The sequence below is a fragment of the Leptopilina heterotoma genome, unplaced genomic scaffold (genome assembly GCF_015476425.1).
Source record: "Leptopilina heterotoma isolate Lh14 unplaced genomic scaffold, ASM1547642v1 Lhet_184, whole genome shotgun sequence".
In the NCBI taxonomy this organism is placed as follows: Eukaryota; Metazoa; Arthropoda; class Insecta; order Hymenoptera; family Figitidae; genus Leptopilina; species Leptopilina heterotoma.
The window spans coordinates 78758-101011 of NW_025110903.1; the positions used below are offsets into that span (position 1 = coordinate 78758).

The window sequence follows — 22254 nt, forward strand, 5'->3', positions numbered from 1 at the left end:
ATTCGGTTACGAAACCAGAAACGATGTCAAAATGAAGTAAATTTATTAAAGGAGATGGATATTTAACTCCGAAAATTGGTTTCTTTAAACTAGCGGCTTTTATCATGTTCTTTATAGTATCCTTAACTTTTCTCATTTGAGGAATTTTATCTGTTATGGGATACTTTATGGTTCCTGATCGTGGATTTGAAGGATTACATCTAACTGTTTCACCAGGGTAAAGACATTGACCGCAACCATATTCTCCGTTAAATAGTTTGTGTCCCTGAACGGGTGCCTTAGCAACAGAATCTACAGAACAAACTAAAGAGAAAATTTTAATTAAAGTTTCTATTCCGTCTATATTAACTTTGACACCATTCTGTGCAAGATCACTCATTTGGTCAACAAAGGGATCTAAGAATACGCTCATATTAGGCTTGTCTTTACCGAACCACAACCCAGCAAGAACTAGTTCTTTACTTCTAATATGATAAAGCAATTCGTTAATCATTAAAAAGATAGGCCAGATTAAGTGAGTCGAACTTTCGAAAAGAGGTGCACCATCAGTATTAAAAACCAAAGAAGCATAATGAAGTCTGTCATATTCGTTTAAAGTACTCAAAAATTCACGATATTTCTTTCCGTCATAAATATCTTCGATAACATTACTTTCATAAGGTCTCTGCTTTACAACATATTCCCAATACTCGCTATTAGCTTGAATTAATTTAGAAATTGGATGCGTCACGTCCATCAATGCAAAAAAATCTTTATACGCGTAATCTTTGCAATTAAATTCCAACTTACATATTTTACATTTTAAAAAAGTATTTTTTCGTTCAAAGATGCCTATGTAAGCACTACATTTCGGACATGTTGCATAGAGTTTCGTATTATTTTTCGGATAAAACAACTTATCAATGAGATACCGCGTATTTGGTAAAAAATATTCACTAAAAATGCAATTAATTAAATTAAATAAATCGGTAATAGCTGTTAATGAAAGGGAGTGAACGAGTATAAATTTTAAAACCATTAGCATTACTTCTCCCACTGTTTTGTTTACAGAGACATTAATAGGTCTTTTAAATCTTCGATGTTTATAGCTTCAAAAAGGGACTTATAACCTCTTGGTGATAAAAGGTCTTTGGCTTCCTCCTGTATTGATGAATCTCGATCGTCTTCAATAGTTTCCTCAAAATCTTCTGTTTCACACATCTCATCGCTTGCATCCATAAAATAATCGTCATCGTCAGAACCAATCTCTTGATGTTGTTTCTAAAATAAAAATTTTAATTATAATAATACTATACAAGAAACTTTAAAAATTTTAGTACTCGGAGAAGAACTATAATTTCCAAAAAGTAAGTATTTGTTTTTAAAAAATAGAACAATATTATGACAATTATGACGCAAAGTAAACGCCTTAGATTTGTATAATTATAAAAAAGGTCAAGCTTTTATCAAATTGGAGTTTTTTATATTACAGAAAAGATTTTTCAGAAACAAGTTTGTTGGCTATATTGGAGCTTTTTTTTTTATTAAAGAAGAGCTTTTTAATTGGGTAATAATAACTTAAATACTCCAATTTAAAAATATATTAGTGCTCAGAACTTGCTACAATTAATTTCCGATTCAGAAAAAATTGCTTTTTTCGTCAAATTAGAGCCTTTTTGATTAAATAAGAGCTTTTTTAGAACTAGTTTACTGAATATATTTAAACTAGTTTCATTGAAAAAAAGCTTTTTTAATTCGGTAATAATATCATAATAATTTAATTAAGCTCCAATTTTAAAATATATTGGTGCTCAGATCTTTTAAGAAATTATTTCCGATTCAGAAAAAATATGTGACTTGAAAAACGACACTTCTCTTGTAATTTTATTTTCACCATTTTTCGAGTCGAATATCAAATCTTCTTTTTTATTAAATTGGAGCTTTTTTATTATAGAAGAGTTTTTCCGGAACAAGTTAACTGAATAAATTTAAACTATTTTTATTGAAGAAGAGCTTTTTAATTGGGTAATCTAATCTAATCTAACAACCGAGATCGAGCTGGGTTTTCCTCAAGAGGGGAAAGTAAGCACCTAGGTTATAAAACCTATTGTACCAGACTCCAGCTCGCTCGTTTATAGCACCCCTTAGAGTCCTGTTCTTCTCCAGAAGTCCAGTATCTCTTCTATCGATAGGTTGCTTACCTGTTTAGGGTCAATAATTGCTTGACCCCAACTAGATAGCCTGATCCTAGCTAGCGCTGAGCATTCAGATAATAAGTGAGTCGAAGTTTCGTTACTCTCCCCACACAGTCTGCACATAGGTGAAACTTGTCTGCCTATTTTATGCTGATGGTAATTCAATAGTCCATGACCCGTAAGTAGACGAACTACGGTTCTAACTCTGATCTTATCGAGTTTTAGGAGATTTTTTTTAGCCTCTTGTTGAGTGCTAGCCCCAACAGAGTTTTCGCTTGCCTTGCCACCCTAACGTTCGCCCAATACTTCTCATGTTCCTTTTGACCCCATCTTTCTATGGCTCCCTTAACCAAGCACGACATTATTGCCAATGCTGGTTCAGGACCTATAAACTCCGTCCTGAAACCGATTTTCGCCAAGACGTCTACTCTTTCATTACCCTTGATTCCCGAGTGACCCGGTACCCAAATCAATGAAAGTTTATTTGCTGAACCCAACTCATCTAGTACGCTGCGGCATTCCCAGACGAGTTTTGATTCTATTGTGGGATTTTTCAGAGCCCCCAAGGCCGCCTGACTATCCACACAAATACTAATCCTCTTGCCCTTTGTTCCATTTCGAATGGATATTTGGGCGCAAGTTAAAATCGCACAGACCTCTGTCTGCCAGACCGTGGCATATTGTCCTAGTGACTCAGCCACTTTAATGCAGCCAGTTTTTCGATAGATTCCGAAGCCTGCACCGCAGTCCATCTTGGAGCCATTTGTATACCAGACTTCGTCCCCAAGTGGAAAACCTTTCTTCCAGTCCATTCTGGAAGGTGTAATGATCTTAAAGCTGGGTTTAAATTTCACCCTCTTGATCATTCTATCTTGCACCATACTTAATTCTGGTATTGATAGAATTGAGCGTGGAAGCTTGGTGTGTATACCACCAACCTTCCACCTTCCCTGCGCGGTTAACCTGCTCATAGTAAGAGCCGCCTTTTTCACCGCGGAAATATGCAGAGGTACTTCGGCTAACATGAATCCCAACGCAGCTGTTGGCGTGGTTCTCATAGCTCCCGTAATACCCTGAAAATCATTGCTTGCAGTTGGTCCAGTTTCTCTTTAACCGTTATCAGTTTATTTTCTTTATTTCTCATCGAATCGGTTTAATTCTTTTTGGAAAAACTTCCTGAATAATAAAGGAAAAACTTTCTCGCGAGAAGTTTTCATAATGTGAAATTTCGTCGCATACTTTTTCTCGTTGAAAATTGAAATTCCTGTTGTTGTAAATAACAACTTTCAAAATTAATAATTAATAAACAATTTGTTTTTTTGGACTTTACTTTGGCTTGTGGGCTTCGGTAAGGTATATTGTTCAAGCCAAAAAAAATCGGTTCATTTCATTAATATTTGACTGAGAAATGACGATATATTTATCAAAAGGTAATTAATTTTTCAGAAAAAAAATTTTTAGTTTTTATTTTTTAGTATTAATAACTTGCATTCTAGAAAAAAATTGTAAATAGAAAAAAGATGTATTTTTTTCTCCTCTACAACGTCATAATTTTTAAATATTTTTTTTTTTGAGTTTTAAATTTTCATGACATAACTGACGAAGGGACTATCTTCTGCGTGAGTTCGAGCGAAGAGCCGGTTATAGAATCCAGCTCCTCAATTATAAGGAAATCATCCGCATAACTTTGCGTATAATATCCCTGGCTATTGAGGTTTCTAATTAACTCATCTGCCACTAAGCACCACAATAAATGAGAGAGGACTCCTCCTTGTGGGCACCCTTTTGAGACAAGGCCTGTTACCTTAGCCTCACCATACTTCGCTTCAAGGGCCCTTTCGCGAAGCATGCTGTCGATCCACTTAACTAGCGACTCGGGCACAACTCGCATCCTGGCTGCCCTACAGATAGCTTTGCTAGAGGTGTTAGGGAAGGCACCTTCGATATCAAGAAAGATACCAACCGCATAGCCACCACTGCTGATTTGTCCCTCTATTCTACCTACTGCTGAATGGAGGGCTGTTTCTACTGAGAAGCCTGCTCTATATGCATGCTGTCCCTGATGTAGGGGATGATCTCTAAGACATTCCTGCCTAATAAAATTATCCACCAGTTTCTCTAACGTCTTTAATATAAAAGAAGTTAAGCTGATTGGCCTGAAGTCCTTCGCCGCAGTATACCCTGACCGACCGGCCTTTAGAATAAACACAACCTCGTCTTTTTCTGAGACTCCGGTGTGTAACCAAGAGCTATACACGCTCTCATAATTTTACACAGGGGTACTCTAATACACTCCAATCCCTTTTGCAAAAGAACCGGATATATACCGTCCCCCCTAAAGCCTTAAATGGTTTGAAAGTGCTTATTGCCCAATCAATCCCTTCCGGAGTTACGATCCTGGCTGCTAGTTTCCAGTGTTCCCGATATCCTTGGTTCCTACCTGGTCCTATGCCATGGCTGTTCTCCGAACCTTCTTTAAAGTCCGGGAAGTTTACCTCCATTAGGTGCTTTATACACTCCCTTTTATCCTGGGCATACTGCCCATTAGGCAGCTTAATAGTAGTTAATTTTGCCATTGGGTCTCGAGCTAGTACTGTATGAAGTCTTGATGCTTCTGGTACCCTCTCGATTCCTTCGCAAAAACTTCTCCAGCTGACACTCCTTGTCCTCTCTACTTCTTTCTTGTAAGAATCGCGAGCGGTATGATATTCATCCTATGCTCGCTGATGCCTACGTTTCTTGGCTTTATTAAAAAGCTTTCTTACTGTTTTTCTATGTTACTCCAAACGGGGGGTCCACCACTTACTACCCCCATTGAAGCCCATTTTCTTAACTACACAGTTCCTTTCAAAGGAGCAGATAATAGAATCTCGCAGGTATTCCGCTGCAAGTTCCAACTCCTCTTGCGTTCCATACGAAGTGGGGAAGCATGCCATGGAGGTCTTGAGGTCTTCAATATATGAAGCCCAGTCAGTACTCCTGGGATTACGTCCCCACTCCTGTTCCCGATCCTTCGATTCCAATCTAAACGTTATAAGCCTGTGGTCCGAAAGGGAATCTTCATCAGACACCCTCCAGTCCCTCACGCCATCACACAAAGACTTGGAACAGATCGTAATATCCAACACCTCTTTTCTGTTAACAGTAACGAAAGTCGGCTCATTACCCTGATTTAAAATATCTTAATCTGTATCTATCAGAAAATCTAAAAGTCTTCTGCCTCTGTCGTTAATGTCAGTGCTGCCCCATACGACATGGTGCGCATTGGCATCACAACCTATTATCAAAGGGAGACCTTGCCGTTGACAGTAATCTACCAACTTCTCCACCTCTGTAGGTGGTGCGGGGTCATCCCCCGATCCCGGAAAATATGCACGGATTGGGTGGCAGAGACTCGCGCCTCAATCGCCATGGGACAGCCAACGTAACTATGGAAGGGTTTCTTCTTGGTCAGACTTCCACCAGTAGGAAGTCTTCGGAATGGACCCGCGGTTAAGCCTCTGTCTATCTCGTCTCTCTCGATATCCCTCTAAATCCCCGTGCCCTGGGACACTGCCCAGCGAAACACAGAAGATTTGGTTTCTGTAGCGGCCGACCCATTTTGAACGGTTCGCCCCCTCAGTCCCCACGAGAGATATCGAGAAGTAGCCTCCCACTGGGTAAAGCCCCTCGTGCGCCTCCCACCAACGGCAAGGTCTTGAAACCCCTAGGGAGGGTTTAATTGGGTAATAATAACATAATAATTTAATTACTCCAATTCTAAAATATATTGGTACTTAGATCTTTCGAGAATTAATTTCCGATTTAGAAAAATTGTGTCTTGAAAAACGACACTGGTCTTGTTATTTTATTTTCATCATTTTTGAAATCGAATATCAAATCTTGGTTTTTTCCAAGATAAAATGCATTGGGGCATTTTATTATTAAATAAGAGCTTTTAAATTGTAAAATTATAGCATACTAATTTAGTTACTCCAATTTTAAAATATATTGGTACTCAGAACTTTCTAGAATTAATTTCCGATTCCGATAAAATATGTGTCTTGAAAAACGACACTGCTCTTGTAATTTTATTTTCACCATTCTTGGAGTCGAATATCAAATCTCGGCTTTTTTCATTAAATTTGAGCTTTTTTTTACTTTTTTATACTAAAATTTTTTTATTAAAAAAAAGCTTTTTAATTGCGTAATAATAACATAATAATTTACTTACTCCAATTTTCAAAATATATTGGTGCTTAAAACTTTTTAGAATTAATTTCCGATTTAAAAAAAGTGTGTGTGTCTTGAAAAACGACTGTGGTCTTGTAATTTTATTTTCACAATTTTTGGAGTCGAATATAAAATTTGTGCTTTTTTTCATTAAATTAGAGCTTTTTTTACTTTTTTATACTGAGATTTTTTATTAAAAAAAGCTTTTCAATTGCGTAATAACATCATAATAATTTAATTACTCTAATTTTAAAATATCAAATTTATTTAAAAAAATATGCTTAAAATTTTTTTACTTTTCTAAAATAATGTAATTAATATTTTAATATTATATTACTATATTATTTAATATTTATTGGGAATCTTTTGATTTCACAAAATAATGATTTTAGAATAATTTTATTTCCACTTAATAGGTATTTTTTAAAACTTTTTAACTTTGCATGTTTAAAAACTGTAGTATGTGATTTAAAAACAGAAAATCGATTTAAATATTATCGATATCACTTCAGCGAAGTGTTCTTTTTCAATGTATTCAATTTTTTCTGGTAGTGCGTTAATTACTTCAGATGCTCTCGTCTCTTCAGTTTCTTCCTCATATGCACATAGTAATGTATTATCCTCCGTAGATTGTGTGGTCTCAGTATTTTCAATATTTTCCCAAGCTTTATCGACATTCATTTCAATTTTCTTATTGTTTTCTGTTGCTTGTTCTTGATCGTCATCAGGAAGGTTAACAGGAACATTAGTTTTCTTCTAAAAATAAAAAAGTAATTAATTTTTAAAAAAGTAACGTTTGTGAAATAAATAAGTTTGGAAATTATATATTTATAAACTTAGTAATAATATTTACAAAGAAAATTTAATTATTCGTTTAAAATTTTTTTAATTTAATTTTTATTTTATTATTAATAATATTTTTATATTATTTTTAATTTTGGTTTAAAAATAACTATAGTAATAGATAATATCGATTTAATTTTTATTTAATTATTACAAAATTTAATGCCTTTTTTAATGGTTTGAAATTTGGGCTTTTGATTAAAAGCAGAAAAAAGGAATTTAAAAAATTTTTTATTTGAAATAACAAATTTTGAAAGGAAATTAGAGAAAATTTACATCTAAAAACATCATTTTGGAGTTACACTACTTACCACTTTTTTACGTTCATTTTTATGTCTGTGCCATGAACTTGACGGAATTGGAACATCTGATTCTAGTTCCAAATACTTTTTATACCTTTTTGCTTCTTTTGAACTCATTGTGATGTTAGTCAAAATTAACACATCAACACTATAAGTCCTTAGTTTGCACTTAAAGAATAGTTTTATTCTTTAAATTGTTTTTTAAAAATAATAGAGACTTTCTAGTATTTTCAAGCTATACATGAGACTTTTGTCCATCTTAAGTTACCATAGCAACGAGACTGTCAATTTTAAATAAACATGATTAATGCTCAGAATAAATCAAAATAAATTGTTTTTTATGTAAATGAAAAGACATTAACAAATTTTTCAATTTCGTACTGAAAAATGAAGTTTACTCACGCATATGTTAACTTCACTAATGAACAACAAAAAACCGTGTTGGTATCTGCGGTTCAAAATTTTTCTCCGACACACGAGAACGATTTTATAAAAACCAAAAAATACAAAGTGTGGTTAAATCAAGAAATGCTATTAAATGCTTAGATATTATTGTTGGGAAGTAAATAAATATTATTATTATTTATTTTTTTATTATTTATTATTTATTAAATATTATTTATTATTTATTATATATTATTTTTTATTTATTATTTATTATTATTATTATCGACTAAGAACATTTTAAACCCATTTAAATGTTTGTTGTTTTTTGAATTATGAGTGATCAATTTTTTTCTGACAAAATTAAGTATGTAAAAATATATACTTTGACCTTTGAAAAATTAAAAAAATAAAATTGTTTGATGGTCTTTTTAATAAAAATAAAAATTTTCTACCATTTATTAATTTTCATTACCGATGTTTTATATGCTTTTCTTATCATTCTAATCAATCAATTGTATGGATTTTCAGAATTTTATTTTTTCAAGAAGTCAAATATTTAGAAATTAGAACACTAAAAAAAATTGTCAATCAGTTAAAAATTACTTTCTTAATTTTTTATAGTATAATATGATTTCAGGTTCTCAGAAAATGTAAAAAGTTTTGATACCCAAATTAAGTTAAATTTGATTAGCTTAAATTTTACCAGTAATACTATAAAAATTCAACTTCCATTATTTATAATTATTTTTTATTATTATCGAATTTTTTAAAGATATTTTTGTTTTTCACTTTTCACGATTTTTAACCGTATAAATTATTATTTTTATCTTTTTGTTATATAATTTTTTAAAATTATTTTTGTACAGAACTACACAAAAGAAGAATGCAGGAAAACAGCAAAGTAGCCTTGATATGTTTAAAGCCCCCGATAGTAAATCAGCTTTAAAACTGCATATGGCAGTGGCTTATTTTATTTGCACAAGCAATAAACCATTAAATCTGGTGGAAGACGAGTCCTTCAAACTGATGTTGAGATGTTTTAGACCAGGATATGAAGTTTGTGGGAGAAAGGCTTTAACGGAGAATTACTTAGCGAAACTATATGATCCAACGAAAAAGTTCATCCAATGTACACTTCGAGGTGCGGATTATGTCACTCTCACTACTGACGCGTGGACATCAAGCGCAGGTGACTCTTATATGGCTTTAACTGTTCATTTCATCGATAATGAGTGGAAACTACACAGTTATACATTGTGTTGCAAACAGTTAAACGTTCAACATACTGGGATCAACATAAAAGATTGGGTGCTGGAGGTTCTTCAGGATTGGGAAATCGACATTAAAAAGGTCCTTTGTTTCACAGTAGATAATGGCGCAAATATTCGTTTAGCCGCTGACCTTTTAGAGGTCCTTGTTGTGCGCTGCCTTGGCCATACAATTCAAAATGGGGTTAACGAAATTGAAAAATTACCAGAAATAATTGAACTCAAGAAAAGAACTCACGCCATTCAACATTTATTTTCGACATCGAAAGTCAAAAATAGATACCTTTCTTTTATACAGGATATTCACCAGAAAAAGCCAAGAAGTTTACCAGGGCTCACTCCTACTCGGTGGTGGAGTGAATTACCGCTTGATAAGGTTCTCATTAAAGATGTTAATTATCATAGAGAGTTTTTAGCTCACTACGAAAATGGAACCTATATGCACTTATTATTGAATGAAGGACAAATGAATTTGTTGAAAACCTATTCAGCAACATTAGATCCATTAGAAGAACTAACTTCTGCAATGTCTGGTGAAAATTATGTTACAGCAAGTGCTATACTTCCAGTCGTGTATTTGATTGAGAAAACAATTGTAGATGCACAAACGCAAAACAGGGAATCTACAACGAATGGTGGTAACATCACTGCGTCGGCAGAAGATTCTGAACAGGTAACTAAGATAATATTACATATTGTAAGATATCAAATTACTAGAGGTGTGCAAAAAGCTCGAAGCTCAATCGAGCTTTTCATTTTTCGAGCCGACCCGAGCCTAATCAGTTCGATTCGAGTACTCGAATTTTTTCGAGCTCTTGAGTAAATTCGAGTTCTAGAGAAAATTTATATAATTTTCGCATATATTATAATTAACAATTTGAAATATACATTAAAATTGAAGATTTATTGTCTTAATTGATTTAGTAATTCGCATAAATTCGAAATTTTCTAATTATTAATAGTTTTTTTGTCATTTAAAAGCTCGAATTCATTCAAGACTCGAGTACTCGAATTTAATCGAGTACTCGAATTTACCCGAGTACTCGAAGTCACTCGAATACTTGGAACATCGAGCCGGCTTGGGCTCGGCTTGGCTCGAAAAAAATTCGGCTCGGCTCGGAAATTAGAGCTTTTTGCACATCTCTACAAATTACTTATAGAATTTTTAAATAAATTGATTTAGATCGTTCCACAGGATACATAATTTTTAAAGCTCATAATGGGGAAATTGTATAAAAGATATTGCCCTGATTCACTTGGCTTCGGTGAACTGGGTCTTACAGTTCGACAAACGCAAGTTGATAGACAAAGCGGAAAAAATTGTCACGATCTGCTTGTCAAAGTCTCGTTTTTGGATCCACGATTCAAAAATGATTTAAAAGAGGAGGACAGTATCTCTGCTAAATCTCAACTCACTCTAGAGCTTGACCATGAATTACCTGCTCGATTGGCATCTGGTACAAATATTAATATTTTCAATTTTTTACATTAATAATTAATTTATACACTTAAAAATTTACTAATATTTAAAATTTAATGTTTATTACAGACCAATCTCCGCCATCAAAAAAGCAAAAGGCAGGACTATAGCTTCCGTCTTCGCAAAATTGTCAGGAAATCGAGAGTCGACGACGAATGAGACAGTGGACCAGAAGTTTCAGAAAGAACTGAACAGGTATGAAAGTCATCCACCGGTCTCGATGGATGACAATGTCCTCATGTGGTGGAAAGAGCGTAATGCAACATTTCCTCTAATGGCAAACTTTGCAATGAAATACCTGACAATAATGGCGACCAGCACACCATCCGAGCGTGTGTTTAGTGCCGGTGGTCGAGTGATTAGTGATCAAAGGACATGTCTAACTGGAGAACATGCGGATAAACTAATTTTTTTATCAATGAATAAGAAACATGTCCCAAAGCCAAAATAAACGATTCATTTTTCTAAAAAATGTTTTAATAAATATTTTAACCCTAAAATTTGAACATGAAAAAGTAATATTTTACTTAACAGATCAATTAAAAAATTTTGTTTTTGAAAAACAACCTGATTTTTGTAATAATCCAAATTTCCTTAACTCAGTTTTCTTTTTAAATAAAATGGTATTTGAAAACCCGTTTTTTAAATGCTCGTATTCAAAATACCGGTATATAAAAAAAACCGGTTAAAAAAATACCAGTATTTAAAAAAAACCTGTTTAAAAAAAAATACCGGTATTTTTAAAAAAACCGGTTTAAAAAAAATACCGGTATTTTTAAAAAAAACCGGTTTAAAAAAAATACCGGTATTTTTAAAAAAACCGGTTTAAAAAAAATACCGGTATTTTTAAAAAAACCGGTTTTAAAGAAAATACCGGTATTTTTAAAAAAACCGGTTTTAAAAAAAATACCGGTATTTTTAAAAAAACCGGTAAAAAAAATACCGGTATTTTTTTTAATACCGAAAACCGACTGAAGAACCGGTTTTTTCAAAAACCGAAAACCGGTTATGGATTTTTAATACCGCACAGGCCTATAAGAACGGTCACAACTAAAAATATTATTATATTTTCAATTCTCAAGATTGAGAAATCTTTAACAATTAACTTTTTTATTACTTTTGAAGCAAGTATATTCTGAAAATATGTTTAATTTCAGCTAGTCGTTCTAATGTGGAAAAAAAGAAAGAGTCTACTCGTTTAAAATTTGCTTATAAGAGATTGCTTAGTTTTGCATCTGATGTAGGAACTTAAAAAAAACAATCAAAGAGAATCCGTGAAAAGAATAAACCAAAACAGGTATTATTTAATTTTTATATAAAAGAATAATTTAATAATAAATTTAATTTTTTACTTTATATTTATATTTATTTGATTACATATATTAAACATTTTAAATTATTTAAATTTCAAGCGACAGTTGAAATTTAGAAAAAAAATTACACAAAATAAAAATAATATATAATTACATTTTTTTCTGTAATTATTTACTTTTGAAAAAAAATAATTTATTTGTACAAATGTTATTACTTTTACAGAAAGCGAAGAATTTGGAGAAGAAAAAAACCGATTTACTTTAAAAAGAAGCTCAACATCAACAAAATGAAAATATATTGAGTAAACATACGAGGATGTTGGAGAATCGCAAGAAACTTGATGATTTACTTTCTGACTGGTCCGACTCAGATTCAAATGAATCAAGTGATCTTTCGTCTGAGCAGAATAAAGGCGTTGAACTTAATTCTGAACTGAACAATTCTCTAGGTTAATTAAAAATAAACAAATAAAAAGTTAATAATTTAATAATAATTAATTACTTATTATTTAACTAAAAATCATTTTTAGATGAAAATAGAAGAAAAGAAACCCCCAGAGTTCTTTCACCGTTTCAACAACAACTTGTACCTTCATTATCGGAAGATAATGAAGGTTGTTCTTTAAGACAACAAGAAAATCCGAAATTGCAAAACAAAAGACCAAAACTGGTATTAGACCATATTTATATTATACTAATTACACCAGTAACAATACTTTATCAATTTGAAAAATTATAATAAATCATTTTAATTTAAAAAAATTATACGACATATATTAAAAGTTTGAAAATAATTTTTAAAAAATATATAAATTAATTAAATAATTTGTTAGAATATTATACAAAACAATTTATTTTTACAATTTTAAAATTCTTTAATTTATAAAACAAAAAAATATATAAATTACATGTGATCTAATATTTGCAGACAACCAAGAGAATGCTCGATTTTTCTGAAAAAGTTGTTGAACAAGAAAATGACTATTCGAAAATGGAAAGAAATGGAACATCTGATACTGTTTTACTGGACGCAGATGAAGATACAATACGTTTACCGTCGCCGCCAGAATCTTAAGGTTAATAAATTATTAATTAACTAATTAAAATATATAAAGTTTCATTACGTATGATATTTAGAAAGAAGAAGAGAAGAAAATGAGGGAGGGGGAAATTCAACATTTCGAAGGCAGTTTACACCTGCAGGACCTGACAATTCAAGACATGTGTACACTTTTCACAGAGAGAATCACAACACTTATAATCACTATTTGCAAAATATTAATCGACCTGAAGATTGGGTATGTCTGCTGTACAAAGTTAAAACCTAGTAACCAGTTACTAGGTTTTTAATTTAGACAGCAGATGTGTATATTATATTTTGTGTTCAAATTTTTTAGAGTCAATCTATAATAGAGGCATTTCATTTCAAATCATTCCAACGACAAAAAACAATCGCAAGAAGAGCGATTTTCTAATAAATTTAATTATTTAAAAATTTAATTATTTTGAACATATTATACACTGAATCGAAAGAGAATTTCATGAACTTTCTAGTGCTATTTTAATTTTTTAACTTTTTCTCAATTTCGTAGAGAAATTCCTGTTTGAAAGTTGAAATTCTTAATATCTCAAAACATCCCCCCGTCGATTTTTATCAAAATTATATGAAAATAAAGCTTAACTTTTCTAGTTTCCAATATATTATGGACATTTAATGGGATTAATAGAAAAAAAAATTGTTTAAAAAATGTGTTTAATAGGGGGTTGTAGCGATTCTACGCAAATAAACCCTACAAAAAAAATTCTACACAATTCACTCTACGCGAGGGGACTGTACACAATACATTTTATAAATTTTATTAATTCTACGCAAATAAATTAAACAGGAAAAAATCCTACACATTAGAATTAAATAAAACGAAATATTTCATTAAAATCTTTTAATTCTACGCGATTAAATACTACATCAGAAAATTCGACACATTTACTTTCAATTAAAAAAAATTCTAGTAATAATTTTTTTTATTTTAATTTTTAATTCTACGTAGTTTAATTGTACACCAGAAAATTCTACACATTTAAAAAATATTGATTAAATTAAGTTTTAAAAAATTCTCAATAAATAAATTCTGCAAATAAATACTCTACACATTAGAACTAAATAAAATGTAACTTTAAATAAAATTTATTTAATTTTGCACGATTAAATACTACATTAAAAAATTCTACGCAATATATTTTTAAACGAAAAAAAGTATGGAATAGTTTTTCAATTTAATTTTTAATCCTCCAACAGTTAAATTGGACACTAGAAAACTCAACACATTTAAATAAATATTATTTAATTAATTAAAAAAAATTTTTTAAAAATAAATTCTCCAAAAAAATACTCTATACATTAGAAGTAAACGAAATAAAACTTTAAATAAAATTCGTTTTTATTTTACACGGTTAAATACTACATCAAAAAATTCTACGCATTATAAGGAAAAAAATAATTATTATTTTAACTAACTCTAATCAAATATATTATTCAAGAAAAAACTCTACACATTAAAATAAAATAAATATAAAATTTTTAATCTAATTTTTTTAATTCTACACACTTAAATTCTACGCCAGAAAATTGTACACAATTTTTTTTGCGCAAGAAAAAATATTTTTTCAGAGAATATAGATTTTTTTTTTTTCTCTACGCAATTAAATTAAACACAAAAAAACTCTATGCAAATGAATTCGTTTAATTAAATAAACAGCGAAAATAAAATTCTACAAAATAAAACTCTACACACAAAAATTCTTGGCAACAAATATATTATTTTTCACTTTTTAATTTCTTATTTTAATTCTACACAATTAAATTGTATATTAAAAAACTCTACGCAGTTCAATTGAAATGAGGCGAATAGACAACTTCATTACTTTGAATTGTTTTGTTATTTAAAAGTATGACAGTTAAAAGAATCAGTCGATTTATTTTTATAATTAATTTAATTATTAATTAATTATTTTCATATCATTAAATAACAATGAATGAAGGTGAAGAAACGATAGTGGAAGAGACTAAAGAAAGACCGAACACATTTAAATACTTTTTTAGGGGTTACTGGTACCACAGAGAAAGCAGAATTCAACAGGCTTTTATGCAAACTTATCGTTATCAGTTTTCTTTTGCCTCAAAATCAGTGAAATAATATATATTTAAATATATATTTATATTAAAAAATTTTTTTTGTTTTTTTATACTACTGCTTCATAAAGGAAGAATTGTTTTTTATTTTTATGTTATTGAATTTGAAAATTTCTAAAGAATTTGTCATTTTATAACAATCAGACTTTCTAAAAAAATTTTTAGTAATTTTTTAAATAAATAGAAAAAATGAGTAAAATTTCTAAGTTATTAAAACAAAACTATCTTTAAAAAATGAATAAATTTGGAAAATTTATATTTACCAATAAATTATTTATTTTCAATTACACTTACATTCTTTTTAATAAATAAAATTAATTTATTTAAACTCATACAGTTTTGAGATTTTTTTTATTTATTTATTTCACAATGACTGAAATGAACAAAATACGTAATGACTTAAATAAAACATTAACATAGAATATTTTCAAAAAATAATTATTATAAGTTGATCGTTATTCTAATTAGAATAATAAAAAAACATTTAGAGCTTCTAAAACATCACGGCGGCAAATGGGACATGTGTCTTGATCATATCTCTCGTGGCAATTTTCGTAAAAGCATATGTGTCTGCATGGCATTAATATTATTGTTGGGAAATATTTTAAGCCAACGCAGCACCTTCTTTCTGCAGCAGGTTCTCGAACTTGCCTTTCCTGCCTTTCTTGTGCTTCGTCTCCTTTGAAAATTAAATTAAATAATGAGATTAGATATTATATATTAAATAATATATTAAAAGTAATGCATAATAATGACGATATTTTTCCTATTGGTCCGAGTAAATTTAAAAATAATTTTATTCAGTTTTTTATGTTAAAAGACTCAAAATTATCATAAATATTTCTACAAAGAAGTCATTTATTCATCAAAAGAAATGAACAAAATTGGTAGAAAATTCAAATTCATACTTAAAAGCTCAAGTTCAGCTATCGCATTATCTATAACTTCGTTTATAGGATTTATAGGTTCTCTTCCTGCAATTCTATTATGCCTATTACCCCTAGGACGTCTAAGTTCTCTTACTTCATCAGGTTCAATCAATCTTGGAAGTTCTGGATTTTGTATAACATAAGGAGCTGTTTATAATACTTTATTGTATTACTCATTACTTTAATTCTTTTCTTTAATTTATATTTGATTCTTAAATAGAAATTCGAACATAATAATAATAATAATAATAATAATAATAATAATAGTAATAATAATAATAATAATACAATAAATTAGAATAAATATAAAAAAATATAACCTAACCGCGATTATCGTTATTCTCAAGTCTTAACCTTTGATTGTCTACCCCTATTGAAAATCCCCATATGGGAAACCACATGGGAAACCACATGGGATCCTATGTCAAAAACCATGTAAAACCCTACTTCCATGAAGGAAACCACGTGGTTTACCATGTGGTTTCCCATGTCAAACCATATGGTAAATTGAGACAGGATTTTAGTTAGGAATAGACATGGGGAATTTGAACAGTTCATCTATGCATAAAACCATATCAAATCCCACATGTTTTTCCCAGTCAAATCCTAAACCGAATTTCATGAGAAAAACAGTATCATTTATTTATAATTATTTTCCCAAGTCAATCCCCAAGTGAAAAACAGTATCATTTATTTATAATGATTTTCCCATGTCAAATCCTAAACCAAATCCCATGTGAAAAACATTATCCGCCTTATTGAATATCCCTACATGGGAATCCACTTGTAATTTTACAAGGGATTTCACATAGAATTTTATATGGGAATTGACATAGCATTTCATGCAAGATTTCACCTAGGATTTAATGAGATATCGCATAGTATTTTATTAAAGATCCAATGAAGAAATTTTCAAAGGATTAAAAATTATTTAATAAAAAATTAAATAATAAATATGTAGTATTAGTGTTACAAGTCATCAAAAAAGTAAAAAAACGATCATTTGAAACACGTCCTCTCTACTACAGGTTCTCAGCTTTTATATACTTCCAGAATCGTCTCAACAGCGAGAGAAGTCACTTTCGCCACCTAGCGGTGAAAGTATAGGAGCGACAGTAATCTTTAACATTACTAAGGAAACCATGTGGAATACCACGTAGGATTCCATGTGGTTTTCTACGTGGGGATTTACATGGGATTTTACTTAGGAATTTAAGTAGAAATAAATTCCCAAATGAATTCCTAAGTAAAATCCCGTGTAAATCCCCACGTAGGAAACCACATGGAATCCTACGTGGTATTCCACATGGTTTCCTTAGTAATGTTAAAGATTACTGTCCCTCCTATACTTTCACCGCTAGGTGGCGAAAGTGACTTCTCTCGCTGTTGAGACGATTCTGGAAGTATATAAAAGCTGAGAACCTGGAGCAGAGAGGACGTGTTTCAAATGATCGTTTTTTTACTTTTTGGATGACTTGTAACACTAATACTATATATTATTTAATTTTTTATTAAATAATTTTTAATCCTTTGAAAATTTCTTCATTGGATCTTTAATAAAATACTTTGTGATGTCTCATTAAATCCTAGGTGAAATCTTGCATGAAATCCTATGTCAATTCCCATATAAAATCCTATGTGAAATCCCTTGTAAAATTCCAAGTGGATTCCCATGTAGGGATATTCAATAAGGCGGATAATGTTTTTCACATGGGATTTGGTTTAGGATTTGACATGGGAAAATAATTATAAATAAATGATACTGTTTTTCACTTGGGGATTGACTTGGGAAAATAATTATAAATAAATGATACTGTTTTTCACATGGGATTCGGTTTAGGATTTGACTGGGAAAAACATGTGGGATTTGATATGGTTTTATGCATAGATGAACTGTTCAAATTCCCCATGTCTATTCCTAACTAAAATCCTGTCTCAATTTCCCATATGGTTTGACATGGGAAACCACATGGTAAACCACGTGGTTTCCTTCATGGAAGTAGGGTTTTACATGGTTTTTGACATAGGATCCCATGTGGTTTCCCATGTGGTTTCCCATATGGGGATTTTCAATAGGGACAATAGGCAGATTTACATCAGGCAATTGAGCAGCAGCAGCTATATATATTATATATATATATATATATATATATAATTTATACAATTAAATAACAAATAATTAAATAAAATATTCTTCGATAATTAATATTTTATAATAGGTTAAATAAGTATTTACATCTATCTAAGGTATTATTTTCTTCACGTTTTCTCACAGATATTTCTATACTTAAAGAGTGATCATTATTTATGTTGAATTCAATTCGTTGTAACATTTTTTTATTAAATTATCTTTTATATTTCTATTTTTCCCAACCTCTGACAGACTAGTAATCTGAAATATGCTATTATTTGAAAATCTGTCTTAAACAAATATGTTACCATAGAAACTAACAAGATTACACAATATATACACAGTTCGGAACTCGTTCAGAATTAAAGTTACGCTCGAAATTCGAAAAAAAGAATAATTCCTCTCGTATTTTTGTTGCAAATTTAAAAAAAAATTTGATCACTTTTCCCAACGAATTTAGTACAATTTTTTTAAGTAATTTTTACTATAAATTTTTTTGTTTTTAATTAACCATTTATTAATGAATTTTTTTACTAAGTTTTTGTAAAAATACATATGAACAAATTTATAAAAAAAATTTACAGCAAAAATTACTTGCAAAATTCCTTTCAAGGAAAAAAATATTTTAAAAAAAGAAAAATATTACGAACTCCTGTTACCTACTTGTAGAAGATTAAATTGAAAATTCTAGAACAAAAAGAATTTTTTGTTAATGTTATTAACAATTTATTTTTTTTGTAGTCTTAAATAAAATTATTTTTTTTTAGTTCTAGTTCAGTGATTTAAAAATAGAAAATAGATTTTCTTCGTCATGAAACAAAGTATTTAAAAATCATTTTTGTTTTTAAAAAAATTAATTTTTAATAGTTTTTTATATAATATTAATACTGGTAGAATTTGTATTAACTTGTAGTGTAGCGGAAGTGAACACAGTTGCAATGATAAGCCTAATTGACGTACTTTTTTTTTCTTAACTGTTTTTACTCAAAGGAATGTGAATACAAAACAATTGTTATTTGTTATTAGGTGCAGAACACAATTTGTTAATAATATTTTCAGAACAAATTATAGAAAAAATTATTAAAAATGAATTTAAAAAAAATTATTTTTAAATACTTTGTTTCATGATGGAAAAAATTCTTTTTTATTTTTAAGTCGGTCAACTGGAACACAAGAAAAAATTTTTTTTTCTAATACACGCACCGAAAGTACACCATTTTTAACTGTGAAGAGGGAGAATATTATAACAATGTTAAATACTAGTTGTACGTTAACAGTGTATTTTTTCTTCAAATAGAAAAATAATCAGTGTAATTCAAAAATCAATAATAATAGTAGGTTAAACAGCTTCTTATTGAAATATTATTTTTCAAAGGAATATAATAAAATTAAAATTAAAAAAAAATTGAAATTTAGTACAATTTACAAATAGATATAAAAAATTAACAAATTGATAAGTTTAATAAAATTCTGAACTTTGCGATAAACTTGAACTATGAGGGATCTTGAGGGTTTTTTAATAAATTACAATTTTTTATTACGCCCCGGTCACCCCTATATGAATTTAAGAATATTTATTACTTTCTACGGGTCCAAGTAACCTTTCGTCAACTCTGTGAACTCTTCCTCTAGGTCTTGCAGCTCTACCTCGCGGTCTACCTCTACCTCTTCTAGGTTGTACTGGAGGATCAAGTTCTTCAACATAATTAGGTTGATGCGCAAGATCAAGCTCTAGAACATGACCGGGCAGTGGTATATGATCTGGATGATTCATGAGTTGATGTTGATTTACGAGTTGCTGTTGATTCTCGAGTTGCGGTTGATTTACGAGTTGCGGTTGATTTACAAGTTCCCGATGATCCACTAGTTCTGATTACAATTTTTTATTCAAAAATGTTTAGATTCAGTATAGATTGTGTAAACTTAATTTCATTATTATTACAAAATATAATATATTTTTCAAATACCTTCAGCAGCTCTAGGAAGTGGTCGTCTTTCTGCACCAATTTGAACACGACCAGCACTACCTCTACCTCGACCGCGACCTCTACGATCCCGATAAATGTGACCATTACGAATTTCTCTTCTACCTTCATTTCTTTCTGGTTCTACTTCCAGTAATTCTATTTCAGCTTCAATCGGAACTTTTACCAATAATATAAAATTAAAAAATTTAATGCCGAAAAAGGATTTGCTTATGAGCAATTCATCAATATATTGGAAAAGCATAAGTATATTTCCAATACGATAAAAAATTTTTGTATTTTTATGTAATTGCATATAACGTCTAATGTTAAAGAATATTACCTTCTGGAACTGGCTCATTTTCATTTTGATTATTATTGCGAGCATTTCTCATTCTAAGTCGCATCCGATATTGTATGTCTGCCAAATCTTTATTTTAATTGCATAATTTTAAATACAATTAATTAAATATACAGTAGAAACCCCATTATTCGGACAAATTTCAAATATTTTTTTTAATTTTAAAGTTTATAAGCATTTAATACAATAAATTTTGAATTTCCACACGAAACGCTACGTTGCTATGTATTTTAATAATTTTATGAAAATGTTTATATGTAAATCTTTTGGAATATTTGTAACTAAACATTTATTAATGTTGACTTTACGAGTTTTAGTTTGTTTAAGTATTATTTAAATACTGAAAATTCATAAATTTAGTTGTATTAAAATACAACTACTAGTTTTAATTGGCTTGAAAAACTAACATGTTTAGTAGTAAAATAGTTTAATAGTTTAACGTGTTTAATAGTGTAATTGCTAAAATGCAACTAAAATTTTAATTTCGACTATCTCAAGTGCTTCGATTAAGATCTGAGGAGACAGTTACGATATTTTCTTTCAAATTGTAGAGTTTTCACTAGAGCTGTGCAAAAAGCTCGAAGCTCGATCGAGTATTTTCGAGCCTTTTATTTTTCGAGCCGAGCCGAGCCGAGCCTAATTAGTTCGAGCTCAAGCCGAGTCCAAGCCGAGTCGAGCCTCATAAAAAGCTCGAAAATATCGAGTACTCGATATTTTCGAGCACTTATAAGAGCTTTTTATTAAGAGTTAGTAAATAGTAACATTTATTTGTAAGTAAAAATAAAGAAATAAAATTTTACATTATAATATTAGAAATATACTATAATTGTAATAACAAATATCACTCACAGGAAAAACTGATAAATACTGTAAGTTTGTTTAAAATTTTAATTAAGAAAGTTTGAAAGCAGGCGATGGTTATTATTTATTATTATTTAAAATAATACGAGTAATAGCACTCGATTGAAATCGAGTACTCGTCTAGATTCCAGTACTCGACTAGATTCGAGTACTCGAAATCACTCGAGTGCTCGAAAAATACGAGTACTCGATACATCGAGCAAAGCTCGGGCTCGGCTCGGTTTTTCGAGCTTTTTGCACAGCTCTAGTTTTCACATTTTAAAAGTAGGTTCTATGAAGTGTAAAACTATTGATAAATGCAGGTCGGCAAAAAGGGGAAAGGTTATGGACCCCATAACGGATTACTTCCTTAGAAGTAATATGTAAAAAATCTACCTGGAACGATGTTATTTGCTTCCATTATCTGTGGATCAGCTAATTCGGGATCATCATTAATGTCCACAGGCACGATTACATTAATATCTAAAAATTGATTATTTTTTTCACAGTTACAAAGCATTTTTCTAAATTCTTATGTTCATTCATTCTAAAAGTATTTACCAATTTTAAATTGGGCTTCATATGCTTGTCGTCTTTTGAAGCTAATTGCAATTCACAAGAAATCTTCTAATGAGAGCCTTCGTTAATAAAAATGGCAAATTAGTAGATATACATATTTAATATCAATTCAATTTAATTTAAAATAATTTCTTTCATCATTAAACTATTAAATATAAATATTTTATATGAGACAGTTAGATCTTGGGATCATTTCTTATCAAGCACTTGGGAAGTTAGGGGTCATACACAAACTATGTAAGACAATTTGTTGGAAATTTGACCCCCCCCCCACCCCTTGT

The 22254-nt window shown here is 30.2% G+C and overlaps 2 protein-coding genes across 4 annotated transcripts in view; one reads left to right on the top strand and one right to left on the bottom strand.

The window, feature by feature from the left end:
* Nucleotides 1-1027: 1027 nt before the first annotated feature.
* On the bottom strand, nt 1028-7774 carry LOC122500421 (nuclear polyadenylated RNA-binding protein 3-like). Its single transcript, XM_043609344.1, has 3 exons — nt 7541-7774; nt 6951-7142; nt 1028-1260 (listed from the first exon to the last, which is right to left on the bottom strand). Exons 1-3 carry the CDS (start codon nt 7646-7648, stop codon nt 1045-1047), a joined length of 516 nt encoding a protein of 171 aa, XP_043465279.1. The 5' UTR covers nt 7649-7774; the 3' UTR covers nt 1028-1044.
* Nucleotides 7775-9187: 1413 nt separating this feature from the next.
* The window catches only part of LOC122500411, a 50760-nt gene continuing 37693 nt past the window's right edge, over nt 9188-22254 (top strand). The window contains exons 1-8 of one of the 3 annotated variants that reach the window (XM_043609330.1): nt 9188-9859; nt 10370-10643; nt 10736-10861; nt 11824-11963; nt 12203-12428; nt 12510-12649; nt 12908-13055; nt 13117-13714. In XM_043609330.1, coding sequence (XP_043465265.1) covers nt 12296-12428; nt 12510-12649; nt 12908-13054 — 420 coding nt within the window. In that variant the 5' untranslated portion in view covers nt 9188-9859; nt 10370-10643; nt 10736-10861; nt 11824-11963; nt 12203-12295 and the 3' untranslated portion in view covers nt 13055; nt 13117-13714. Of the gene's footprint in view, nt 9860-10369; nt 10644-10735; nt 10862-11823; nt 11964-12202; nt 12429-12509; nt 12650-12907; nt 13715-22254 lie in introns of those variants that run through there. The other 2 variants (XM_043609331.1, XM_043609332.1) reach the window with 2 other exon arrangements.